General features: G+C 43.2%; 2 protein-coding genes across 7 annotated transcripts in view; both read left to right on the top strand.

The window, feature by feature from the left end:
- MCF2L (MCF.2 cell line derived transforming sequence like) overlaps positions 1-9,618 on the top strand; it is a 154,611-nt gene extending 144,993 nt beyond the window's left edge. For 2 of the 6 annotated variants that reach the window (XM_072853556.1, XM_072853565.1), the window contains exons 23-30: positions 294-386; positions 943-1,021; positions 1,180-1,246; positions 2,546-2,661; positions 8,163-8,290; positions 8,912-9,024; positions 9,149-9,252; positions 9,373-9,618. In XM_072853556.1, the coding sequence (XP_072709657.1) occupies positions 294-386; positions 943-1,021; positions 1,180-1,246; positions 2,546-2,661; positions 8,163-8,290; positions 8,912-9,024; positions 9,149-9,252; positions 9,373-9,467 (795 nt within the window). In that variant the 3' untranslated portion in view covers positions 9,468-9,618. Of the gene's footprint in view, positions 1-293; positions 387-942; positions 1,022-1,179; positions 1,247-2,545; positions 2,662-3,305; positions 3,393-4,232; positions 4,293-4,656; positions 4,732-8,162; positions 8,291-8,911; positions 9,025-9,148; positions 9,253-9,372 lie in introns of all 6 variants that reach the window. The other 4 variants (XM_072853539.1, XM_072853575.1, XM_072853548.1 and 1 more) reach the window with 4 other exon arrangements.
- An 8,611-nt stretch (positions 9,619-18,229) lies between these two features.
- On the top strand, positions 18,230-25,971 carry F7 (coagulation factor VII). The gene is made up of 8 exons (XM_072853528.1): positions 18,230-18,299; positions 20,350-20,510; positions 21,088-21,112; positions 21,205-21,318; positions 22,197-22,337; positions 24,492-24,598; positions 25,104-25,224; positions 25,433-25,971. The coding sequence occupies exons 1-8, from the start codon at positions 18,230-18,232 to the stop codon at positions 25,969-25,971; spliced, it is 1,278 nt and encodes a 425-aa protein (XP_072709629.1).
- The last annotated feature ends 1,957 nt before the right edge of the window (positions 25,972-27,928 follow it).

Raw genomic sequence — 27,928 nt, 5'->3', positions numbered from 1 at the left:
AAAATAGATGTAAGATTTGGTGGTCTGGATTTTAAGACATCTTGTGGGTCAGTCTCAATTTAACATACCTAAACCTTTCTTCCTTCCAAGGTAGCCAAGCTGATACAAAGCACTAAATGTCTTACATCCAACATGCCGATCATGTGTTATTAGTTATTCTTTTCCTTGAGCAAGAAGCCAAATGTGGCTTTGCTTTTCAGAAATAGGGTACCAAAGAATACCAGCAGCCACCTGCTTCCATTGCTATCATAACTGCAGTTTGGTAGGTCAGCTTCTGTTCTCTTTGCTTCCAGATGGCAGCAGTTGGAATAACAGAAAATGTCAAAGGTGATGCAAAAAAATTTGAAATCTGGTATAATGCAAGGGAAGAAGTTTATATCATACAGGTAAATAACATGCCACTGCCTAAAAAAGGAAAGGGGGGGGTGGGCAAAAGAGAGAAAGGGGAAAAAAAAAGTCTTACTCTAAGAAGATCTGGGGTTTTTTTTCCTTTATTATATCACTAATAGACAGTGATGAAGAAATGTAAAAGCACCAACAAAAAACCCACCCCAACACCACCACCACAAAAAACCCAACAGTGAACAGAGTAAGTCATAAGGCAGTTTCTTAAATGATAGATTTCAATTGCAGAGTCTTCTGGGCAGGGAAAAAACAATAAATCATGTTTTACCAAATCCGTGGGGAATATTGTATACAGCATTGCTATTGCTCTCACTAGAGGAGGGTTTTGCTGGGAGCTGGGGTTTGACTGTAGTATGTGCACAGCCTCTGCCTCAGCATGTTCCAGTTCTCACAACTAGTTTCTGTTCACTGAAGGACTAGGGAGGGGAATCTGTCTGTCCCTCTTGAAGGATTCCTCCAAGGCTGTGCTTTGGCATGCAGCTCTCTGTGTAGTAAGTATTCTATGCTTGATGGCTGATTATACTTATTTTTGAGTAGGCACCAACCCCTGAAGTTAAAGCTACTTGGGTAAATGAAATAAGAAAAGTGCTGACGAGTCAACTGCAGGCATGCAGAGGTAAAATATTTTGCATATACATATATGTCTTTTAAATGTCTCTCCTCTTTGAACTTCAAAACCTGCCCTTCACTGTGTCTTCACTGTGTAGGACTGTAAAAATGAAAAGCTCAAAACAGAAATCAATTTAATTGTTCTTTTTCTTTCCTCCATTACAGAAGCTAGTCAGCACAGGACACTAGAACAAACACAGAGTTTACCTCTGCCAGCATCATCTTGTACAACGTAAGTATGTATGTTATCAAATCAGTCTGGCTGTCTTGCAAAAATACTAATACATCCACTTTGCAGTTCTTCATTACTCCTATCCCTTAATACTGGCCCTTAAATTTTAGGGTTTTTTAGGTCTCTTCCTACTATAAAGCTGTAAAGCTTGGGGTTTGTACATCTCCTGAACTGCTGAACTGAACAAAACTGGCACGGGCTTTCCCAGTTGACAGAGGACAGCACAGAAAAGTAATTTTCTGCACCAGCCAAAATCCTGGTGGTAGTACGGTTCTGTTTGTTGAACAGCTAATTATATATTTTACACACGGATAAAGGAGTTATGTAGAACAGCCTTTCCTTCCTTCTCTGTTCTTTTCCATCACCTGGATTATTTTTTTCTTCCTTCCTCTTCCAATTTCACATTACCTTTTTGTCCTTTTCAGGACATTATCTTTTCTCTGTGCCTCCTTTTCCTCCCTTTTTTTTTTTTTTTTTTTTTTTTTTTTACTAAGTGATGTGTTGATTCCTACACTGTCCCAAGCTCTGAGTCAAGCTTTTCTTTTTCTGTTTTTTATCCTTCACCCTACCAACCTATATATTATTCTGCTCACACCTGCTGTTCTGCCCTTCTCTAACACCTCTTTACAGTCCTCTGCTACTCACTTTTTTCATGGTATGTGTATGTACCCATAAGCCCATGTACTCATATCTTCAATCATTCCTACATGGTGTATGCTTGAATATGTATCAGTAGCTCTCTCATGTTTTATGCATCTACTTACCACTCAGGGAGAATTTCCTAGATGTATAGTATTTGTGAGATGTTCTTTCTCCATTCCATTCCCAATCGGACTTGCGATGGGAATCCAACTGCAAGATTCAGCCCATGTTCTTTGTTCATCCCTCGTCTGTTCCTGTGTTAAGAGCTTCTGAGAGGCAGGGTTTATTCCTTTCTTTTTCTTCTTTTTCCTTAGTACATTCAGGAGGAAACTGTCAGCACAGAATGTGTGCCTGTAGCTGAGAGTGAGCGCGAGTTGTCCTGAGCTGTCTTTTCAGGAGCTCCTACTGCCATAGTACATGCGGTTGCAGTCAATTAGGGGAGCCTTTCTCCTTTGTATGTGCTCGTGGTCTTTAAATGCACAATCACCAATGACTTTTTCAGTCCTGGAAGCTATGATCTGGGAAGTAGCTAATAAATGGTTTTCAGCCTATATATCTGTATGTAAAAGGCAGCCCGTGACCGAGGGTCTGAACAGGACTGATGACCTAAATTTGCTGGAGATGGATTGATTGTCTTAATTTTCTTCCAATAAACAGTCCTTCACGGAACCACATCAGAAACACCAAAAAAATGGACGAGAGAAAAGCTGATCTCACAAGTCTAGAAGGTTATGGCACCACAGTAGCAGCAAAGTACCCTGAGAAAGGCAAAGGTGAGTTTACGCATATGTATTGTTATCTTTAATTGCAAAAGCATGCCTGCACTGCAGATGCACAGGCAGATCCACCAGCAGAGTAGCCACGGTACTGCAGGCAAACACAGCGTTACCCCCGACCAAGCAGGGCTGTGCTGCTTTCAGCCCTAAGGCAGCCCACCCACAAAATGCTGCCCACGCTGCACCAATGTGCTGGTCCCATCTGCCCTTAGCTTGGGGTTTCTGCGTTCCACTGTGTGGTGTGGACAGGCCCAAAGCCACTTCAGTGAAGGGTAGCCAAAAGGAGGTGGGAACTGTGGGTTATGAGGCCTGCGTCTGCAGTAGGTCTTCTCTTAGAGCTGCCCAGCTTCTCAGGTTTCTCTTCCTCTGCATAAATTTCTTGGCATTATCTGTTCTGAAGAGTATTATTTTTCTCTTGAATTTTGGTTCCCATCACAGAGATTATTTACTAGACCAGTGGCAATACCAGCCCCTGCACAGTGACAACAACTGGCCACTTGGGTTCTTCTGTTGTACCTGGACTTTCAGTTGTCCTTTCCCATCCTAACGTGCTGGTTCTCTGGCAGGGCTGTGAACAATTTTTTGCCTTGACCTCTTCATGGTCTTCTTCCCTTTCTTTGTGTCTCTCTCTTCCTTTGTAGATGACACTAGCTCTACCTCAGAATGCTCTGTACTGTCAAAAAAGCGCTTTACGCTGCAGGGCTTTACTAACCTCAAAAGTCAGAAAGGTAATTTTTTTAAAAAAGCTAGATTGTTTTCTGTTTAAGGCTGTAATTGAAGCATCACTTCGTGTGTGTGTGTGTAGTGTAAGAGGTTTTCAGTGTACAGACTAGCTTGTTTTCCTAAGTTCAAGCCAGGTTCCTGAGTCACTGACCCTGACAGGGAGATTTCAAGAGAAAACAGCTCCAGAGTGGGAGAGGGAGATGCAGCTGGGAGAAGTGGAGCTGTTGCAGATGCAAGGGAAGGAGTGCAGTTTCCAATGCCTCCAGTCTTACTGTCGAGGCCAAGGAAGGAGCTTATAGTGCCCCATTCCTGTAGGAATCCTAGAGGAAGGAAGTTGTCTTCAGATCAGACACCTGGCCTGCTTCTAGCTTCAGTGGATCTGCCCCAAATGCACCTGTACTTGGCAAAAAGGAATCAAGGTTTTCTAGAGTATTTCTGTATTACCATCCTTGCTAACAGAACTCCCAAAGCATGACTACAGAAAAATGTTTATGACAACATTGTTTTGCTGGATACAAAAATAAATTAAAATTTCCTTATGCTTCCAGAAATGGTCTTTACTTTTTTTGCTGAAAGAGGCAGTAGGAGTCTGAGACCTTTCTTGCTTCCTCCTGCCAAGTAATCACACTGGTACATTCACTTCTTGCTTTCAGCAGCTGTTTTTGAACAGTCTGAATTGCATTAAGATGATGACACTTGTTCAAGAGCATGATTTTTTTTTTCAAGCATCTTTTCAGAATGCCTTTTTAAAACTGATTACCTTTGAGTTCTTTCTGGAGAGACTCTAGGGTTGCATATCTAATGCTGTTGAGGTGAGCACTAATATCCCATGCTTGCCTTGACAGAAACTCCATCTCCTTCTGCTAAAAGCCAGACATTGCCAATGATCCTTCTTACAGGACCAGGTATTGCTGTAGAACTAGATTTATGTAAAAATGATTGTTTAAATTTGGTAATGTTTGTCTAAAATTGAAATTAATTGTATTCAGTTGATGTCTAGTTCATTTAGAAAAGTTTACATCTACTTACATCTACTTACATCTATTACTGTAAAGTACATTTGTCAATTTATCTTCAAATAACTATATGTAAATAATTAATTCCTTCTGCTGTAATTGACCAGTGATGGCTAAAATTAGAGTGATTACAGAAATCCATTTGTTTTCCAGTGTAAACTCAAAGGTATTTAGCATGCAATCCACCTATTCTCTTTTTTCCAGTTCTTCAATATCTCTCTTCTGTGTTTTTTGCCTATTCATCCTCCTGCAGCTTCTCCTACCAGTCCTGACAAAAAAGCTAAACGGCATGAAGTAGTGAGTGACCCAACTCCTTTTGGTTTAAGAGGTAGAGTGATACCACATCTTGTACTCCACAAATATCCACACATCCCTCGTGTAATATGTTACATCAGAGCGCTGGCCATACCTGTATGATGCTGTTGCGTGCAGCAGTATTGATATCAGCTGAGTTTTTCCAAGTGGGTCTGTCAGCTTCTGTATATACTGTTTTTGATGGCACAACTGATTGAAGTTTTACCTTGGCGTTGAATAAAGTAGCATATGGCTAACTAGTTTTTGGGAGAGGGCAGTGGGAAAGCGATGTTCTGCTGAAGAAATAACCAGAAGCTGGATGCTTAATAGAACTACAGTGGCATCCAGTTGCTATGAGACACTTGGTTTTCCAGTTAGCATCCTCCTGTCACTGTGCCCCTTGTGGAGGGGATTTAACTTGTAAAAAAGGGGGGGGGGGGAAGTCTGAAACACATGTACTCTAGTCAGAGTGAGGATCAGCACTGTCATGTGGAATTTCCATTTTAGATCTGCATTTATTACTGTAGTCACAGTCCTGTTGCATCTTTCTTTGGGTAATAGTAGGCAATTTTTACCACCCGGTGAACCCCAGATGATTTAACTGAACCCCTTCTAGCAGTTTGCCTCCTGTCCTCCCAACCCACAGCTAAGCAAAGAATAAAAAAGCATTTCAGTTAAATGACCCATTTCTAACCAAAAAGGCTGTTGGTGAAGGCTTGAGTACAAATCCCTGGGGCTAATTAACTAGAGAGTACAAGGAAAGCAGTCCCTCTCTTCCTGACTCTCTTTTTACCACCATCTCTTTTAGAAAATATTGTTCTAAAGACAAAGCTGTTTCAAGCCCTACCATAATCTTCCTCTCCAGGTTTACACAGCCTTTGTCTTTGTCTGGCCTGTGGAAACGATGCAGGTTCGGCTGCTGTGCTAGCGAAACTTTATGCAACACCATTCACCTTGTCTGAGCAGCAGGCAATGTAATCCCAGGCCAGACCCATGCAGAAACTCCACAAGGTTAATTTTTCTGCAGGTAGCAGTCAAACCTCTGAGATCTCCAGGTGCCATGGAAATCCTGAGGGCCTGAAAATGCTATCAGAAAGAAAAGGGTGTTTTGTGGCCTTTTCCACAGATGCTGGAATTTTCCAGGGTGGAAAGTCCTTGATCATTGCCAATTTACAGTAAAATTGTTGAGTCCTCAGAACAGACTTGTCTGATTTGTTGTCCTGTCCAGCAGCCTCTCACTTTATGAAACCACTAAACCAAGTAAAGGAATTTAAAACATTTAGTAACTCCCCTTTCTGTCTTGCACCTTCCAATCTCTTTTCTCACACTATTTCTTCTCCTTCTCCAACTCAGTGGGATAAGCAGGCAGTTGACCCAGGCATTTCAGGGTGAAACTGCACCAGGTGATGGTGACAACTCCTTGGTGCAGAGCGCATTGCCCCTACTCGTTTCCTTTCACTGCTACATCGCTCCAACTTACATCGCAGTGAGCTTAAGGAAGACGAATTGGTGACAGAATCACATCTTGCAGATAGATCCTATCTCTGTGAAGAAACCTGTGGGCCCATTTCAGAAGAGAAGCGGTTAATGAATTCTTGGTTTTCCTGGCACTATCAAATCTAAGCTCATTTCTGCATAACCTTGCCTTTTCTCAAGACTATCTGCCATTTTTTGATATTTCCTGCCTTTATAGGGAGCTCTGATTTAGTCACGCTGTGCAGAATACACACATGCACTTTGAATGTGCATGCATAACTTTGGTGCCTGTAGTTAGCTAATAAGAATATGACCATAGTGACCACTTCCCCCCTGCCCCGCTCAGGACGAAATGGGCTTTTATACAGACTTGTTAATAGTAGAGTGCCAGCTTGTATGAGGAGTAGGAGTACTGTTGCTATGGCAGGATCAGGCAGGTCTGCTCTTACCCACATCAGCACAATATATGAAAAGAAAGAAGCTGAGAAACAAGAGCTGTTACCCCAAATGTTCCAGATGAGCAGGCCAGTGAGTATGATGCTACAGGCAGAGCGATTACAGTGATTTCACTTTCTTTTTCTTTTGTGCAACTCATTGGTTCTGTTTCTAATGAGAGCTTCGAACAATTAGAAGAAACCAAGTTTTCTTTTGTTGCATTGTTCTTAACTTGGAAATAACAGAAAGGGTTTCAGCTGTGTCCCACAAGCCAACTATAAGATGTGAGCTTCCACGGAAATTTGCATGGAATACAGCAGGAATTTATTGCTCAGTTTCTTCACAGATGGAAGTTCATTCTTAACCCTGGACAGGGCCAAATGGGTCAGTACTTCTAACCTTGTGCAGGTCATCCAGCAGCACAGGCGAGGTAAAAGTCCCACTCTGTTTGGCGTGCTCTGGGTGTGATTTCTTTCTGTGATTCTTAGATTGCTCTGGCTTTACTCTGACAATGCTCAGGCTTTTTCCTAATGCACTGGTATGACCAGCCATGCGACAAATGCCTCAGAAGCAGTGAAAAGCAAAAATGCTGGTGCTTTCTCAACTTAACTAACAGCTACATAAAAGTTGGGAGGTTTCTTCTTCCTTTCGTTCTTTTCATTGAGTTTCATTGTTGTTACCCTTTGGCTTGAACTAAAATCTTACTTACAAGTATTTATTTGTCTTTTGTCATGACTGTTTTTTCATTATAAGCTCGACACATTTATTAGCAGCTGCTGACCTCAGTGAAAAGCATCCCACTAGTAAAACTTACTGTTGTTTTATTTGGAAAAGGATTTTGTGCACTCTGGATATGATTCAGCCTTGTAAATAAATTAAATGATTCACCCCAAGAAAGAAAAAGGAACACTTGGCAGTAAATGACAGGCGGGAGATTGTTCTTGTGGTGCTTGGTGCAGTGACTTAACACCGAGATAATTCAGCGTGATTAAGTAATCCTTGTGGCTGAATACCCTTAAATAATAAGCTGCCTCGTCAGGTGAAGTACAGAGTGCCTGTAGCTTGTGTTGAATTTCTTGACAGCCCTAAGTGCTCAACAGTTTGAACAAAGCTATGTGCATCCATCCCTTGTTCCAGCAGGCTGATTAGGTTGCTTTGGGTGACAACCCCGTGTGTTCATCCTCTTCCCATAGAGTGCACATTCCTGTGTTCTACCTCCTCCCAAGAAAGAGTATCCATCCATCGTTCGTCTTTGTATAAGGGAGAAATAGCTTCTTCTTAGTTTGGAATTTGCATTCTTTCCATCTGTTTCTCTCTATATAAATCCAAAGGGCCAAACTCACTGCTGTGCATTGCCACAACTCCACTTACTGTGATGGAAATGGGCCAACTTTTGCCAGCTGTGAATTTCACCCAGTGGCTGTAATAACTTCCCCCTGTACAGTTTTCCTTCTGTTTATGTTGATCACTTAAGAGCTTTTCAGTGGGAAGAACGTTTCTCCCAGTCAGTGGCTCACTGCTGCAAAGTTAACCACTGGCTGTTTGTTCCTCAAGGTTGGGCTAAAACGTCTCATTCTCTTGATGCATCTGAAGAAAATGATGGCTGGTCTAGTGCTGAAGATCCGCTGAATTCATCGGATGCGGAGGAAGAAGGAGGAGGAGGGGGAGGCGAGATGAAGCTGGTAACTAGAAATGCTTTCCTATTGAGCTAAGCAAATGTTACTGATACATTGTGTGTGGCAGTATATAGGAATGCTTTTGAAGCTTGCAGGAAGGAAAGTGTCTGCCTTGAAATCCTCAGCTGGGCGAAATTCCTAGGGGAATGGAAAATATCCCCTTCTCTTAAATCAGCCTTGTGTTTGTACCTTGGGAAGGTCCGTCTGTGCCTTTGCGTACCCGCAGACTAGTGAGACCGTGACTGCTCATGCCATAGTACAGCAGTCAAGCAACGACATGCTCAGCTACCATGTTAACAGACTTCCACACATACGTCGTGCCACTAGTTTGCCAGCTTGGTTTTGTTTTTTTTCTTGGGATTTTTTTGGTAGATATTTGAATTAATTGTTGTAATGGAAACATTTCACTGAATGTTTTTCAGGGTGTGAGAATTCATGTACTGAATTTGCATGTTACTGAACAGTAAAGTTTTACTGCCTTTCAGTATGTATATTTACACAGTCTTCAGCATGTATGTGCATGCAAAAGGAGGGAAAAGTACGAAAATTTTCATAACAAAAGCTGCAACATACCTTAAACTACTCAAGAGAATAATTTGTTTATGTTTTTCCTCTGTGTGCATTTAGACTCCTGGTAAATATACAGTTGTGACTGATTATGAGAAAGGAGTTTCTGAAGAATTTACAGTGAAAAGTGGAGATCTAGTTCAACTGATTCGTGAAGGGGAGGATGGACTTTGGTACGCAGATCTGTGTTTGGAAACTTTTATACGCAGAACTGTGTTTGGAAGGCAGATGCTTAGGGTAAAACTTTCAAGGGCATGAAATGAAGCAATTTGACTTTTTATTTTTATATTATTTTAGGTCTGTAAAGAACCTGAGCACTGGTAGAGAAGGTTGGATCCCAGCAAACAATCTGCTGATGCTCATAGGCAATTCAAAATCAGCTCAATCTTTAAGCAGCTCTGGTAGGCTATTTATTATAAATGAGATGATTGTGTCTCTGAAGATTCCTATTATGAAAGAAAGGTGTGAAAAACAACCACCATATCATGTTTTCTTGTGGGTTTTTTTCTTTCCTTTCCCAGAATCAGGCACTGCCTCCAGCACTTTGAGCACATCATCAAGTTGCAGTGATAGCTGCAATGCCAGCAGCACCAGCTTCTCGGACATTAAGGGCTAACATTAAATTTTCACCCCACCTCCATGGAAGGTAAATCCAGAGTTTGTCATTTTGTGCAGAGTTCTGGATGTTGGACTCAGAGAACCACCAGTTCAGCGTTGCCAGCTTTGGGTATTTTCACCAGTGATTTGTACAGGTTCTCCCAGAAGATCCCAATTAAAAGTGCTTGGAATGTGAAGTTGTAAATAAAGTTAAACGATTTGAAATAGAGTCTTGCAGAGGCTTCAGAGCCGTTACCATAGAACACATTTTCACGTTGATACACAATCAGGTTTCTAGAGAACTGTATCATTTTGTAATAGCCAGGATCTGAATGTGAGCAAACAAAATGTGTTCAGTGCTAAATCCTTATTGTAAACTAATAACACAGCAATCACTGTACAGGATAGGTATGAAGAAAATAAATCTGAGTTTACAATTTCTCCTCCCCAAAAACCCCTTTCTCCAAGGACGTACCTTGGTCAATGCAGTGAATGGGACTCTTACAGCAGCCAGGAAGGAGGTTTGGTCCAGCCTTTTCTCTTCTCTTGGGTCTTCAGGATATTCTTCTGCTCCCTAGAGACTGGGATGCAGATATAACCAATTCACTGAGCACAACAGCATCAAAATAAACTATTCTTTTAGCTTTTCCAACGTTTTAATGATGTGTGCAATGGAATAGCTGTTTTCTGAGGTATTTTGGCCTCACAACCAAATTCTTTACCAAGATCACTGTGTTTACATAGCCTTGGCAATTAAGTAGTATCTTTTTCCTTACGCAGGTGCACAATGGAACACAAATGTTCTTATTCACTAAATGATTTCTTAATAAATGGTAGTTGGATGGTTACCTTCAGGTCTCACAATTACCATGCAGTTACAGGCAGAGGAAGCTATTGTGGCTGCGCTATGGGTCAGGAGCCTTCCTTCAGGCCAATCTATGAGGGCTAGAAACCAGACCCATTTTTAGTGAATAGTGTTTGTTGCAGGTTTATTCAAAGAGAAAAACACGACGATATAATTTTTCTATAAAAGGGGAGCACAGGAGAAAAAATCTTTATTAGAGAGGAGTCAGAGTTATGCTACAGACAAGTATTTTAAATTTTTTTAAAGGAAGGGTAATGCTAAACTTGCCATTTTTCAAGGTATGATGTAAGCCAGTGTTGTAAATTTTCACGTTGTCAGATGTTCTTTGCACTTCATCCTTACAAGCAGTCCAGAGCTGCGTGCATGTATAGAATATTGTATTCATTCCTGTCCGTCTCTCAAATATTTTTACTTATATGAAAATAGGTTTTTAACTGATTCATGTATCATATTACTTAAAAATAATGCGGACGTTAAGAACGTAATTTTTCAGAAGCAACGGGAACTGCTGTTAATCATCAGACCCTCTGATGGCTGGGCCCTGAAGTCTATCTTTATGCCAGAATTTTAGATTTTAGAGGCTGCAGCTTAGGAAATGTAAAGGACAAATACTCTAAAGAATGATCTTACTCCTGAGTTGCAAAAGCAACCCTACCCCAGATGCAATCAAAATGCAGCTGACCATGGTCAGTACAAATTGAAACATCTGTATACACACACATATATTTATGTACATAGATATGTGCTTGTGTGTATATATATGTGTGTGTAGATATGTATATGTGTGTAGATATAATGTATCAATGTAAAAGATGTATTTATAGTCTTCATGCTGCTGAATGTGTCACTTTACAATTCATAAATACTTAGGTCTCCTCCAATACTGCAATATAAAGGCTGATCAGGGTTTTACTTAAGGCATCTTTTCCAACGCAGAAATCCTCTGATCTTTTTTTAATTATCCCATATAATACTGGGCTGACCGGGAATATTTAGTCTGATATTTAACAATGGAGTGGCAACATGAGATTCAGCTTACCTTCATCTATGTAAGTTATTTTGTAAATTATCTGTAACATAATTTACTTATGTATTGCTGTCATTGCTGGGATGAGACTGTCCTTTCATTTCTCACCGCAGCCTCCTTTGTGTTATTTCAATGGTTTTCTCCACATCATTGCACTTTAATACAACCCATTTCACTATTTCCTTTTTTACTGCTGTTGTGAATTGGAAGTTCAAAGTCAGAGGTCTCTATTGTAATTAGGAAAATTTGAATAAATTTCAGCGCTTCTTGCTGAATGCCTTTATATAGACATGCTCTGTGTTTTGTTCTGTCTCACAGTCTTAAAAGCTTCTTACGGGTATCATATAAAAATAGAGATAGGCTGAAGGATTTGGAAAAAAAAAAACAGGTCTGTCTAGCTGTTGCTTGTCAGGGTCTGTGTGTTCAAATCCTTTGCCTGCTCATTCTGGACCATCTCAGAAAAACACCATTTTACCCTTGTGATCCTGTCTCACTTACCTGGCACTGGGGAATTAAAGCGTGTCTGCAGGCTGAGGATAAAAAATGCAAGCCAGTGCCAGGTAATCAGACTGATTCCCTTTCTCCCACACGCCCTTTTTTGAAAGACGGCACATCGCCGTTGGGGTTTCCCTAAGAAAGCTGTGTATCCTGTGGTTCCCCTCCTCCTGTATGCATGCTCCTCTTGATCCTGTGGTCTTAGCAGAACAAGTTGGAGGTCTGTGTCTGGAAACGGCTGTAGCTGGGTGAGAAACAAGAAACCACATTCACGCTTGCAGCATCTGAAGAGGAACATGTTTGCACATTCACTGATTAATGGCTTTAAGGACCATCATGCCATGGCAGGAGGTGAATTTCACACTGAACTGGAGTGATTTGGGCCTGAGTTGGTGGCCATGTGCAATTACATGGTCCAGCTAAGCTGCTATTGGGATTTGATTGCTTTTATTTACTCTTGTTAACATAACAGCTACCTCTGTTCTGAGCAAAAGGAGGTCCAGCCTTTCTGAGCACGATCACATCATACTTGTTACAGCAAAAGAATGAAAGAATTCCAGCCCAGATTTACCATAGTGGAAAGTAGAGTTTTCTATATAAAAGCCAAAAAATTATTTATTTCTTCTTAACTGTAATGATGTTTATTTCCTATTGCAAACACTGTGGACTCATCTTGGGTTTCTTATATGCTAGATAGCTGGCTCAAAGTTGGAGCACAGTCTTTCCTACATACAGAGGCTGTTTGCTAGCCGGAATTCAAAACCCTTTCTCCATTCTGCACAGATGTTGTCAGTGAGCAAAACTGAGGACTTTGGACCATAACTCATTTACATCAGTTCTCTCAAAATGACAGGGACTCCCATTCCCCTTCTGTATCATACGTCAGATGGTTATTATGAACTGCACTGTAAAGTTTTGAGTGTCCACACAAGTCCCCAGAATTAGCAGTCTCCCTAGATTCGTGTGGGTGAATACCAGATCAGCTTGGTAAGGGGGAGCTACCCAAATTCAATTCCCTTAACTTAGGATGTAGGAATAGAAGAGCCAGATTCTGTTGTCCTTTAAGATTTGGTGTAAACTGTGTCTAGATACTGTATTATCAAAATAAGATGTTTAGCTGTTGAAGTAGATTCTCTGGGCTTTCATTTGAAAGGAGATGAATAGGTAACATGTAAGTTATGATGGCCGCATTAGCAATAACTACTGTTTATTTTAACAGCTGTTAAGGAAGATAAAGATGAGATTTTTTTGGAGACTCATAAGCAGCTGGAAAGAAATGAATGGCCATGTAAAGACCTTTAAGAGGGCAAGGTAGTTTTCTGACCTTTAATAGCAAAGCACTTGATAAATAGCTTCTGCCCTTACAAACAGCCTGAGAGGGTGAAGCCAGCTGGGACAGGAGGACAGCCCAAGACCTTTGGCCAAGCTATTAGATGTGCTCCACTTACTTTGTTCCAGGCAACTTCCAGAAACTCTCTTTAAATGCTGTCCCATTTATTTATAAAATTTCCCCTTCTTCCCTTAATACATCCAGGAAAGAAATTTAAGGCTCGTGAAACTTGGAGCTTGTCACTTTTCTATGCAGGAGGCTGTGCAATAACATGTTCAAATAGCAATATGGGGACCAAAGCACCTCTGCTCCTTAATTGGTGAGCTGTTGCTTGAAAGGCAGCAGGAGGTGCTCCTGAGAGAGAGCTCAGGCAGAGGGATGCCAGCTCCCTCGACAGCAAGATTGGATTGGATTTCTCCTGGTTTTTTTACTCCTTTCCACATATTTCCAAGCCACTGCACCTCAAGCTGATATGTTCAGCTGTAACACGTTGGTCAGTCAGAGATCAAAAGGCAGAGATCCCTCTGCAGAGCGGATGCATTATTTTTTGAGGCGAGCATGTGGGGCGGGTGGGGCGAGGAGGACAGGGCACAAAGATGTTTTAACTTGAAAAAATGCTGCATGTCATATGCCAAAGTAGCTGCTGCGTGGGGCTGCTGCCAGTCCAGCAGCAAGCCTCCCTCCTGCCTCCCAAGTGCTGCACCACTGCACCCAAGTGCTGCACCACTGCACCCCTGCTCCCTCCAGCTCCAGGGAGCAACTCCGTTGTTGCCCGCCTTCCCCAGGCCGTTTTGGCCAGATCAGCTCCCAGAACAGGCACACCGTTCCCCTCCCTGAGCTGTGGTGCCCTCGCTTGCTCCCGTGGCCACAGCCACGTGTGGTTCCCACCAGGGACAGCCTCCAAAGGCAGCAGGGCAGGGGTACGGGGTGCCCAGGGTGGCGAGGTGCTGGAGGGCTCTGCTGGAGCGTGGGTAAGGCCGGTACAGCTGTTTCAGCATCCATTCCCTCCCTCGGCTGCTCGTATGCTGTTGTATGTGGCTAGCTCAAAATATCTTGTCGTATGTAAATAAACACACACCCTCTGTCAATGGGCTCCAACCATTTTGCTTGGTCTGAAGGGCATTCACAGTGAAGCGTCCTCACCCGAAGCTCAAGCCTTTTCTTGAGAAATATGCGGGCAGCATTATGTCTAGGCAAAGCCTTGAGAGAAAAAAAAGCAGCGTGGTGTACACAAAAAGCAGGCTGCAAGACAAAGTCGCGACGTTTCCTCATCCAACCTAGCAGCGTAGCAAGATGAGTCTCCCAGCCCTTCGCAAGGAGAGGCCGAGTCGCGGCCAGGGCAAAGGCAAACCACGAGGAGCTCTGCCAGCTCCTCCGCGGCTCTGACCCTGCGGAGACAGGCCAAAATCATCCACAACGTTAAGTCCCTATAGCAGTAAGACAAGAAGAGATGAAGTACTAAAATACGCTTGCTGGGCATCTTTGCACCTCTCCCAAGTACCACTGTGGCCACCACCGCCTGTACCAGCAGCAGCCTAAAGATGGTGGTAGAAAATCAAGGATCAAGTTTTGCATTTTTATTCTGCAAGGTTTTTACTCAGATTAGCTGGCTTGGTGCTGATCTTTGACAAATCAATTGAAGTGAATCGATTAATCACCTTTCAGGTTTTTGTATTTACTCATTTCACATCAGTTGACAAGACAGTAAGGTCCCCAGCTACATTTAAAAGACTCTGGATTTACCAGTGGTGCTGCTGCAGCTGTGATGGTCTTGGGACACTGTCTGAAGAAGGGCTGTAGTAGAGTTAATATCTCTTACTACCAACTGAGATAGGTGTCATAAACAAACTTTGGGGCACACTGCCTTTATTTTAAATCTAATTTTTCTGTGTCTTTTGTTTCCTTTATTAGCGGGTATCTTCAGATATCATTCTCCTCTAGCAGCAAAAGAAGAGGAAGAAATAACCCACGTCAAGATTAAAGAATTAAATGTTAAGCACTGGTATTCAGAGCTGGTCACAAAGAAATTCTCAAAAATATTATCTCCCCATCTTCTACTTGCTCTTTATGAAAATATTTGCTTTATAGGGATACAGAAGTCAGTCAACAGGCAAGTAATTTTCTCCTGGAAAGAAACAGTTCTCTTTTGAGGTCTAAAAAGTAAATAATTTGCTTTAAAGCTTAGCAGCATGATGTTCATATATTTATAGATTAATTCAACAGAAACTGGAAATTATTAACTTGATCACAGGCTTGACTTGCTTTTAATTAGTCTGATAAATGAATGATGGGAAGTTACTATTGTTATTGGAGATTTAAATGGAATTTTCCATAAATTCATGAGGCAGCTTGTTCCTAAACCTTTCTTACCTAGACACAGCCTTGTCAGCTTACTCAAATGATCTCTTATGGCCCCTTTGAAATAGAAATCATTGATTTATTTTTTTAAATTGTTGCTGCGTGCTGACTAGAAAACTCATGTTTAAATGACCAGTGACCTGTTGGATCAGATCAAGTTGCACAGTTCCCAATAGCTTCCATATCTGTCTTCTCTTCAACCCAAAATATGAAACTAAAAATAGCAAAAACATAGGAGTTTTTCTTTGAAAAATGTCAGTATGAAGCAAAACAGTATGTTCTGAGACATCAGTTCATCATGTCATCCAGGCTAATGTTTCTGCTTTAGATTTTTTTATTTCATATTGTTAACATTTTTCATGTTTTTTAATGTGGGGGTTTTTTTAAATAAAGCAACTTTGGCACATCCAAAGCATACACTAAAAAATACCCTAAATCATATTTTCTGAACAGCTGTCCCCAAACTGATTCTGGTAGCACCCATGAGCAGCAGGCATGCATGTTTGCATTAATATTTTTCTTGGAATTGCTCAGAAAACATAAGCCAAGGCTGAAGCCTGCACTGGCAAGGAGATTTATAGAGCAGAATACCAGGGCAATTCTCATGAACTACAGCAAGACCACACAAGAAGAAAAACGAAGTAAGATGTAGGGATCTTCTGAGGAAGAAAAGCTAACAAACTGGCGTTTGCTCCTCTGGCTGGGGTGTAAGACAGTAAGGAAGGGGAGCTCTTCTTTAAAAACACAGCTCGCTCTTTAACCAAAGAAGTGGCCCGGCTGAAGTTAGTAGGAAACAGCTTTGAGACCAGGCCTGTGAATATGAAGTCCATGAGTGAAGAGCTGTAATGAAGTCCTGGGACTGCTGAATCCCCAGAGACCCTCCTCATGGGCATGGTCAACCCTGTCATCCCCGATGAAACCTAATCACATGAATCTTTCTCGGAAGAAGGACTGTCCCCACATGAACTGCCTGTCGTTCCCAGCACTTGGGCATCTCCCTGGGCTCTAAAAGTAGCGAGTGTACGGATGTACAGGATCTGCACACTACGAAGGAAGAAGACGAGAGAGCAAAGGGGTGCCGTGGTGCAGAGCTGCTGTGATGCCGCTGTGGAGCGGCGGCCACCCACCCTCCCTGGCAGGGAGATACCCACCCAGCCTAAGGAAACGTGGCTGGGGGGGCAATAGGTGCAGACCCAGGCTGGCCTCAAGCGCGGGAGGCACAGCCTCATGCTCTGATCTGTGTGACTCGTTCAAATAGACAGGGATAGATCTTTCCCCAAGAAGATGAGACAAAGAGAAATTTTCAAGCAGCTCCAACAAGCTTAGCTTTGGTCTTGCTAAGCTGAATGTGCCCTTGCTATTTTCAAGTCACTGCCGTAGGCAAGCGAACAAGGAATGAGGATCATGTTGGCAGGCTATTAGGGGTGGAGAGGGTTCCCGAAAAGCAGAGGCTGGGACAGCATGGGGCTGCTGTAGCTCCTTTTATATTCCAGTAACTGGCCTCCTTCCTCTGCCCTGGGACAGGACCTGCCACAGCTCCCCAGCCATCCCAGGAACCAGGCTGCTGGGAATTAGCCAGGCTGCGATCCAGAGAAGTGCCCTGATGCCCTCTCTTGGGAAAGCGATTTCAAAGCGGGACGTCCAGCTGTGCGTATGACCACTAAATAACAGGAAAGCATGCCAAGAACCGCCGGGAGCCCGGCTTTCCTAAGTGATCACAACTTCTGCAGGAAGTTAGGCTGAGCATTGGCAGCAAAGTAAAAATCCAGCTGTTGCTTTTCTTTGCTGTAGCGTTCAGATGCAGGGCTGACCCTCCTTCCTTTCCACGCAGGAAGGGGAGAACAGCCTGGAAAATCCTCCAGCCCTCAGGCAACACTTCACTTCTCATAGACAAACATGCTCTTTACCTCGCTGCTATCTTGAGTAAATATTTCCCCAAGAATGTTGTCAGCTCTCTAGTCTGATGCCGTTAATTGATTTCCATTAAATCAGAGGACTGCTTGTGTCCCAGATAAAACACTCTCTGCAGATTAGCCCCTCAAACCCCTACGGTTACTAATGAAATACAACGTGGATCAGCTCAGCACTTCTTCCAGCTGGTACAACTTGTGCAGGCCACATGGGTCTTGCAGTAAAGATGGAGAAAAAGAGTGTAGGGTCTTTCTTGCTGGTTAATTAGTGTCTCCAAGTAAATTCAGCCAGTAGTGCAGAGGTTCAACTGGTGATGGAAAAATGGGAAAGGACAGATGTCAGTGGTTCGATCATACTCCAAAGTACTGGAAGGCCATATCTTGACTGCCGATTCAAGATAAATATCACGTCGCTGCTCTCTGCATGCGGGGCTATGTGGCCCAGTTAGTGCCAGTCATACAGATGCAGGGTGCCAGCATTTATGTTTCTCAAGAAAAAGGTGCGTTAGATATAAAATGAAGGCCCGGGGTAGCAGCCTGTGTAATCAGCATAGCCTTTGCACAGGTCAGGAGAGCGCGCTTCAAAACCAAGCTCCCCGCTTGTGTGAAAAGGGCACATTGCAGGATTTGCATGTGCCCTTCTGCTCAGCTCGCCGGGCTGTCATGGATGTTTTTCTGTTTCCATGACTCGCCGGCCCCTCCTCTGGCTCCGAGCATTTGAAGCTGAGCTCTTTGGCCAAACAGTCCTTGCTGAAATGTCAATACACTACCGGGACGCTGGCTCGCAGGGTTCATCATGGTTTCCAGGCAGTGCATGGCTTTGTTTCTCTGCTTTCTGATACTGATTCCTCTTTCTCTGGATGCAGGTATGTCATAGGATATGGCTGTAATTACGTTTACTGGCAATGGACCTCTCTCCTGTTACTCAGACGTAATTTTCGTTGCAAGTTTTGAGCAGTGTTGCATGTTTGTCCTGCCTCTGGTTGTGCCTGTGAGTTATTCTAAGGCTCTTGTTTGCTTTCAGTGATGGCATCCACACGCTTATTCCCACTGCATGAAGAAAGGAACTTGGATTTATTGTTATTTCATATTGAACTGTGGTATTTTTCAAAGCAAAGAATCAATAGTCTGTCATTCAGCTGATGAGAAATTAAAGAGGTGAGGATCCACCCTGTTTCAGCAGCAGTAGAAGGCAGTGAGGTGGTAGCTCTTCGGTGGCTCCAGTACGTGTCTGAAAATCAGCTCCCATATTAATAAAGCAGACCCACTGCTTTCAGATTCCCAGTTAGGCATTAACTGGGTCTCCCACACTGCAGTGAACAAAGCTGGAAAAATATATAGCAAAGTCAAAAGCGTTCCAATGTAAATAAGTGGAGAACACTGAAATAAAAGCGGGAGGGTGTCCCCAGCCACGCTCCTCTGTCAGAGTCTATGCCTGTGCACTGATACGTGTCATGTATCTGCAGTGTAAGGTTAATTAAAAGCCTTTAAAGAAAGCCATATTAAATGCATACAGTCTGACTTTGAAATCACAGCAGAAAGACGCAGCTGATGGTCCTACAACGGGCAAATGTTTATGAAGCACCCTGGGATAAATATAATGCACGCCACACAATATTTTATTCCTTCAAGTAACTTTGAAATATAGAGACACCTCACCAGACTGAAATAAACCCTCTCAGGATTTATGTTTGTGTGTTTGTCAGTGAGGACACACATGAATCTTGTCCTTCAGCAGCCACCTCAGGGCCCTTCTAGCAGGTAGGAGGTAACCCCCGCTCTCTCAGGGGTCATGGAGTGGAGAATGTCCTGTGGGAAAGGCAGGCGATTATACATCAGCCTCAATCCTCAAATCTACCCACAATCCCAGGTGAAATAGTTAAAAGCGCTGAAATGTAAATTGGTGTCATGAAGCTCCAGGATCCTCTACTGACATGGAGGAGAAAAAAATGCAAAATTAATGATTTCAAGACTTGTTCTGTGTAGTACATGGAGCAAAAGTACACTGCAGCACTGGGACTTCTTGTTCATTATCCTGAATTACAGCAGGAGGGCACAGTTGTGTGATGTGCTTGTATCCTGAAGCTGAGGAGCAGATCAGCGTGGTGACAATGCTATCAACTCTTTCAATGCCTACTTCTGTCAGTTGGAAGTTGATGTAGCTCTCCGGTGTTAACTCTGCTCAGGTCTGCTATTGAACCTGTGTACCCAATGTCTTTCCGAAGCACAGCAGAGACGCACAGGGAGGAGACCCACATGGCTGTGGTGCTGGCAGCAGCTAGGAGACATCTGCAATGCAAACAGCATTGTCCAGCCTTCCTATGTACCTTAACGTAGCCTGCTTTACAGAAGAAAACCAAAGATAAATATATTAAAGCAGTGGTTCTAAAATTGTGGTCTACCAGTGGCAGGGGAAGTCCCTTCTGCAAGGCCAAAGAGTGAAGGGGTGTGAGATAACATGGGTGAGGAATGGAGCACTGGGGAGTTGGGGTGACTGCGGTCCACCTGTCACCAAGTGACTTACTGTAGCGAGTACAGGAAAATCGGGTCTTGCCATGTACGTCAGCGCTAGATAAAGCAACACATGCTTTTCAGCTGCTAGAATTGAAAGAAACTGTGCTGTGCCTGTTGAGACCTACTATGTGACGTGCGACGGCACCTCAGGAGTCGCTGACGTACAACACTGGTGTAACGTGCCATCTTCTCTTAAGCTCTGGGCTCTGTAATTGTGTGCTGCCACTTTACCTGGGAGGCAGGCCAGAGAATGGAGGCTCTTTCACATTTGCCCATTTCTTTTCTAAAGCATCCCAGAAAAAGCCTGGGAAACAGAAAAGCTTTCAGGGGAAATTGTCCCCCCGTCCTCTCTGTCTGGAGAGCGCAGCTGTACTACAAACAGAACATGCCACTGTTTTTCAGTCTTTCTAAAGCAGGAAGAGGCAAGCAGCGTTTTGCAAAGGCAAAGACGAGCCAACAGCTTCTTCGAAGAGATAAAACTGGGGTCACTAGAGCGAGAATGCATGGAAGAAAAGTGTTCCTTTGAGGAAGCAAGAGAGATTTACCGTGATGATGAAAGGACAGTAAGTAACACGGGGCCGGGTGAGCGCTCACTGTCAGATGGACTCCCCCTACTCAAAGGTGTGCTTTGACACCTTAAATCATGAGAGCAAAAAAAAGCACTTTGTGTCCTGCTATTTGCATCTTTCTCTTATATTTATAGGGGGACGCGCAGCAGGAGTGAGTTGCAGGAGGGCATACTGCATGGGCCAGCCCAGGCAGTACCAGTCTGGGGAATGGTGGGAAAGTGGATGCTCTCTAAGTCGTCTTCCCAGCCCCCCAGTAATTCCTGGCCTGACAATACCTTAAATTATTGTATTGTGCAACATCTCTTTCAGCCAATCCCACCTCAACTATACGGAGGTTATCGATGGATAACCTGTTTGTGTGTATTACACAGTGCCCTTCTCTATTGGTATATAAAAATAATGTAGAATGTAGGAAATAATGTAGAATGTTTTATGGATATCAACCTTCATAAATTATAAAGGCAAAGGGGCATCACTGCGGCTGCCTGTAACCCCTCTTGTACTACAAGGGCTGTAGGACTTAACCTGAGTTAATTTTTCTTTAATTAAATCTTGCATCTTTTTCTTCCAGAAAGAGTTCTGGCACATCTATTCTGGTACGAAGGTTCGGATGTTCTAACAGCTGTGAAAATGCTCCCACTGCTGCAGCTCTTTGCGTGAGCCGGACTGACACTGAATGTTTTTACAGACCCTAACCAGTGCGACTCCAACCCCTGTCAGAACGGCGGGAGTTGTGACGACCAGTTTCAGGATTACGTGTGCCGCTGTCCTGCCGAATATGAGGGCAAAAGCTGTGAAAAAGGTCAGCTCTGGCATAGCTTAACAAAATTAAAATGTCATTATTCATTCAAATGCAAGGCATTGAGATAAACCGTAGCAATCATTATCATTCTGCATCATTCTAGCAGTGACAGCTACTGTTCACACTGCCTGCGGTGTCGGGTGATGGATCTAACCAGCTGGCAGTCAGGCACTGCAAGGGCCCAAGATAATCATTACCCTCTGATGACTTTGTAAAAAAAAAATTTAAAAATTGCCTGGTTTTGCATGGTCTGAGAGAAAAGGAGGACTTTTTTTTCCTACCCAAGTGCTGAAGTCACTTTGACTTAGAAGCTCAGTGCAGTATGTGAATGAGAACTATGCTGCACATGCATTGTACAAAGCCCGAGGGGACAGATCCAGCAGTTAATTAAGTCCTTCCATTGATTTCAGTGGGCACTGCATGCTGAGCGTTACACTTACACCCTCAGAGCATGCTCAGCCCAAACAAGGACTAGGCACTCGTCGAGTCTAACCAGGCAGTCTCAACGGTCATCCCAGAGCATCCTTCTGCCAAATGGCAAAATATGAAATAGTTGTAATTTTTCAGTCATATATTACGATGGTTACCACACAGTTACAACACCTCCAGACAGCTCAGATAGATACTGTATAAATGCAGACTGATTTAATTCTAGGTGTATGTTTCTTGGGCATAGACTTTTCCTCCCTAATCCCTGGAGATCCAAGTCTGCCTTGCTTTTGCCAAATGGGAAGTGATTTTCATGCAGTTGCTGTACGTAAATCACAGAAATCTGCTTTGCTGCCTTGCTTCCCTGTCAACATTTCAAGTTGCAATTGACTTGTGGTAAGCACCAAAATCCACATCTGGAAACCTAAATGCGCTTTCTCTGACTTTAGCCATGGCTGACAAACTGAAGTGCATTTACGACAACGGTGGCTGTGAACAGTACTGTACTGACGAGCAGTCTGAAAAACGAGTGTGCTTCTGTGCGGACGATTACGCTTTAGGAAGTGATGGCATGTCCTGCATTCCCCAAGGTAAGATACTACTAGCCCGATGCTAAGTCTAAGCCAGCCCCGGAAGAAAAGTTTTCACGTACGCATCAGGTCATGGAAGGTATAACCCTTAGCCACCAGCTCCCACCTCTTCTTCAAGGGCAGAGTCCAGAGCAGTAGGTTTGGGCTTCTGCTGGAAGTTAGACACCCCAGAAAAGCAGGCGGGGAAGTGTGCACACCGAGCAGGGAGCCTTTTGGACCCCTCCTTCCTGGCCCCAGAGGTAAAATATTTTGGGAAAATATTTTGGGGGCAGTATTGTTTTACTGTTGGATCTCCAATCTGAATTTGTGACTGTGGATTTTATTACCATATTTATTTCAGCACAGGAGTCAAGAGAGGAAGAGGCCTATTAAAACCAGAGAAAATCAGTTATTCTTTTTTTTCCCTCTTTTTTTTTTTTCCCTATTTAGTAGGATCAATACACTTTTGGTATTCCTCTAAAGAGTACAGCTAGATATTTCTCTTACTCATCTAACAAGGCAAATTTCAACTGGGACTAGAATAGCACAAGTTAATTATTTTTCCAATGCATAAGCTGGCACCTGACTCTATTGCAGATGCCCACTTCAATTGCTTTATTAGAGGGGAAAAAGAGACCCCTGGGGATATGAAAATAATGGACAGAGCTGCAGGGAGCATGCGAAGTAATTCTGAGGGGTAATGCTCCCCTACACACACCTCAGTAGAGCATTCATGCAGAGAACTGATAATGACAACCTAGCTCTCAACAACAGCAATTTCATTAGAAAACAATGTCTAGTAATGTGCTTATCCCTTATTAGCAGATTCTGCAATATCATGTGATGGGGAAGCTGCTTTTGTTAAAAGCTGAGAACAACGAATTCAATATTCCCCACAGGCTTTTCAGCGTGTCTTCCCCTGCGAGGAAGATGTATTTGTTGCTGCTTGCTTCTTGGGGACCAAAATACCCGTAGCACTGACTGTGTGTTGCAAGGAGGCAAAACTGTGTAACTGCCAGACTGCCAGTCCCTTCGCCGTCCTTCTGTCATCTCTCACAATGTCCCTTTCAAACGCCCAAACTTGTGTTGCCCTGCACACAGCGTTAGAGGGTATGGGTTTGTGTTATGTCTATGCTGACCTTCCACCAGCTGCCACCAAAGAGCCAGTCCTGTTTCTCCATACCTTGCCTGTTCCTGTAAAAGCTTGATGCTGTCTTTGCATCAGGTGAAGTAATGTTCAGGCTATTACAGATCCATAGGGATGTCGGATTCAGCTCAGCATAGACTATAGGGCCCTGGCTCCCGAAGTGATAGAGGGTGAGCACTCATCCGCAGTGTTACTGCAGAGTGACTGCTGGATGTAAGGGACAGTGCGTTCAGTTACAGCACAGCCACACGGCACACAAAAAAACCCAAAGGCAGACCTTCTTCTTCTTGAAAGGAAAACTCTGTTGGGTGAAGGATGTACTGAAAACACCAAGGCTTCCTCTGCACTGTAGCTCAGTCGCAGGTTCGGTCCTCAAGATTTGATTCTCTTATTGCCAATCTTCACATGCTTGCTCAGGCTAAAAATTGACCTTAGACTGAGATGTGCAGTCTGGAAAAATCAAGGATGCTCTAGACCCAAGTAAACTAGGCACAATGTGCTGGGAGGCATACCAGAAGACATAGTGCCTGCTCTTAGGAGATCTTCGGGTCCACCCAAACAAGGGACAGCAAGCTGCACGTCCCATACTTAAGCCTGCGTCTCCCCATGCCGTGGATGCTGTGCACTTAGTACAACTGAGTTAAAGTCAGCAGGGTCGCTGAAAATATGTAGACTACAAAGCTTGACAGAGTCACCTCTGCTCTCCAGCCTGCAGCCTACCTCATTGTGTTGACATATATCTTAAATAGGTATATTGTTTGCAAACTCCTGTGGCAGGTGAATATATGTCAATGGTACTGTATGGGCCTGCACTCTTATTTGTAAAAGCATTTCTGGTTGTTTCCAAACAAAAAGACTACTTACCTGCTGAGCTGCTTTAAATTACTTTTGAGAACCCATGCTCCCAGACTAGAAACCAGTTTTTCAGCGAACATAACTTCACTGAAGACCTTACACATTTTGCTGTGAATTCAATGCAATAACATCACACTTGCTGCCCTTTGGGGTTTTTTTTTCTTTTTTTTCAGTGAAATACCCATGTGGAAAAATACCAGTGCTGGCAAAAAAAAATGCAGCATCACAGGGGAGAATAGTAGGTGGTTTAATCTGTCCTCCAGGTGAATGTCCATGGCAAGTGAGTCTTCAGAAATCTTTCATTGCCTTTTTTTTTCCTTATGAAACACTATCTTAAATTCATTGTCTTACATCTATTATGTTAAAAATCCATCAAAAGGCCAGGTCTGGACAACCAAATTCCTTCTTCATCCGTAGCCAGCAGATCCACCTATTTCAATCATGCATCTTAGCCTTGTTCTGGAGTGCCTGCTTTCATAGGAGTGGAGTGGTAATACAACCTCCTCTATCTCCTGAGCCCTTAGTCCTTAACCTTACTGCCAGCAAGAATTTTAGCTGCAGCTTGCAGGGATATGCTCTTGGCCATAATAGGCAGGGTCCATACTACAAGGTGAAGAAAATGTCAATGGCAAGACTCTCCCCTCCTAAATTCTCCAGACAATCAGCATCATATTCTCAAGCACAGTTGCTTAAAGTGACAGAAACAAGTAATATAAAACCTGACTACTGAGATTCAGGTCAAGTGCACATTTGATGTAAGACATAAATTTGTTTTATGTTGGCAGGCCCTTATAATACAGGATAAGAAAGAAAAGTGTGGTGGTACCCTGCTTTCCCCAGAGTGGGTGGTCACTGCAGCTCACTGTTTGGAGCATACTCATCCTAAACAGATTCGGGTGAGACTGGGTATGTATCTTCCCCTCCTCATGTTATCAAGCTGTGGTTGTGGTGGCAGCTTCTCATCCTGACAAACCAGAGAAGACGAAATGTTCAGGCTTTGGTAGTGTAAGGGCATTGTCCTTAAGAGGTGTCAGACTACAAACCCCCTATCTCCTCAAACTTCTGAGGAACCAGGGAGCTGCCTGACATGACCTGCGATTAATAACTTTTCCAGGTGAACATACAATAAATTACGATGAGAAAACTGAGCAAGAAAGTGGAGTTGCCAGGATAATCATTCATGAGGGATACACAAATGGACAAGTCGATAATGATATTGCCCTCCTGAGCCTGGAAACACCTGTGAATCTTACCGATTACGTGGTGCCAATATGTTTGCCTGAAAAACGGTTTGCAGTGTATGAACTGTCCTCCATCAAGTTCTCCACTGTGAGCGGATGGGGACGCCTACTAGATGGAGGTGCCACCTCTTCTATTCTGATGAAAGTTGATTTGCCACGTGTAAAGACACAAGAATGTGAAAAGGAGACCGATTTAAATATTACAGAGAATATGTTCTGTGCAGGAGACCTGACCGGCATTAAAGACTCCTGCAAGGGAGACAGTGGTGGACCTCATGCTACAAAGTACAAGAACACTTGGTTTCTGACTGGGATTGTCAGCTGGGGAAAGGGCTGTGCTGTTAAAGGCAGCTATGGGGTTTATACAAGGGTATCCAAATACATCAACTGGTTGAAGAAGAACATGGATTAATGATGTGAACCAGAGCATTTCCAGATCGTGTTGTTGCCCCTCAGTCCCTCTGTGCCATTTTCCTATTGAAGCATTCGTTCATTATCTTAGACATGTGATACATGTGATACCCACACCACTATCAATGATTTGAAATGAGCCTAATGCCTACTCGAATATATAAAATAACTTCCCTACCAGTATTGTTTGTAAACTTGCATGTCTTGTCAAGCGGGCACAGAACGGCCATAACGAATCGGACTCAGAGTCCCTCTCGTTCTGCATCCGTTTGCTGGTAAGGGGCAGAGCTAGATGCTGAGAGAACGACTGTCAGCAACACATCAAGCACACCATGATCCTTCCTCCGGCTGCCCTCTCAGCTTCTGGTAATCAGTGATGTACAGACTTCCTGAGCCAGCAGTTGCATTAGGTTGAGTAGTCATGAATGAACCTGTTGTCCACAAATGTGTGCAATCTCTTTTGAACACATTTATGCTTCTGGCTTTCACAACTTCCCATGCTGATGGGTCCTGTAATGTAATGATGCAATAGCAGAAGAAAGAGAAAAAGTGTTGCTTCTGGCTTGTGTTACAGTAGCTTTCTCCAACAGTTGCAGTGGCAACAGGTAGATTTGAGGGGGAGGAACTGTAGAGAGTCTCCAGGACAAGAAAGCTGGGAAGAGGTTAATTCCACATTTACAGGTCTGCTACGAAAACTTGATTTTAGTCTTCTTGCACCAAGCATTATTGCAGTAAGGCTATTAAGTGTAATATTTAACCCTGTATTTATGAGTGGTGAAGAATACCACTGATTTAATCTTATCTTTGCCTTGGTAGTATGCTCATCGATACAGAAGGCGGCAAATGAAAGGGAATGTTTGTTTAATTTGCTGTCCAGTATAATCCATATTGTACTCTCTGTCCTGAGATCTAAAACCAGAATAGGATAATTGTCTGACCATCCACAAAACGCTGCCAAAGACCATTCTCTAAAGCCTTAATGCACAAATGGTAGAGCCTGAGGAGCTCTGAAAACACCATCAACTATACCATTAAAAAATGTACCTTCTAATCTAAGCATGAAAACAGTGAAAAGGTGAGGGAGATAAAACTGACCAGGAGATTAGAAAACAGTTTCAGTATCTTATGTAAAACTTACACTTTGGATTCATTCAAATCATGCTGAATATCAGCTCAATCACAAAAGCTTATCAGCAATTAGGACACTTATAATTGACCATACTCTATTATTAGGGAAAAACATTGACATTATATGGTACCTATGCCGTGCAATACTGAGCATCCTATAACCTGCTTTCTGACATAGAAGAATGGTATACGGTTCATTTAAGTAGTGAACTGAATTGGGAAAAGCAGCAAATTCCAGAGACCTCAGAAACAGGAGGTCTTACAGTACGAAAACATACCCCAGAGGTTCTCATTACTCCTAAAAGGAAAGCATATATGCCAGCAGAATATATTCCCAGGGAGGAAGGTGACTAGGAGCAGCAACCAGCAAATAAAACCTGATTTTCATTGCGATGAGGCACTCAGCATTGCAAAATCATCCCTCCAGACCCCTCAAGCTAGAACAGTTTTGGGTTTTCCATGCTGCATAAGATGATTTCTTCTCTGTAATGTTCCAGTGTAAATATTGACTTTTATGAACAAATCATCATCTTGCAGAAAAAGGCTAAAATGCTGAAAGGAAACAACCAGTACTAATGGCTGCACATTAGGAATGACTTTTTCAAAACGAAGCTGGGTTTTAGGTATATTTTTAATATAACAGCCTGTTTAAACAAGGCGAGAAGGTGAAGGAGGCCTGACGGCAGGCTCTGGAAGCACCAAAGACGTGGCCTCCACAGCGCACAGAGACCTCACCGGCCGCAACCGAGGGAAACCCCCCAAAAAAGGGGAGAGGGAGGCCAGCTCCCGGCGAGAGCCGGGCCGAGGTCACCGGGCCCCGGGTGTCGAAG

Source organism: Ciconia boyciana, chromosome 1 (assembly GCF_034638445.1).
Source record: "Ciconia boyciana chromosome 1, ASM3463844v1, whole genome shotgun sequence".
NCBI lineage: Eukaryota > Metazoa > Chordata > Aves > Ciconiiformes > Ciconiidae > Ciconia > Ciconia boyciana.
Note: the sequence above shows the minus strand (reverse complement) of the source record. Positions and strands in the feature narration are given on the sequence as shown.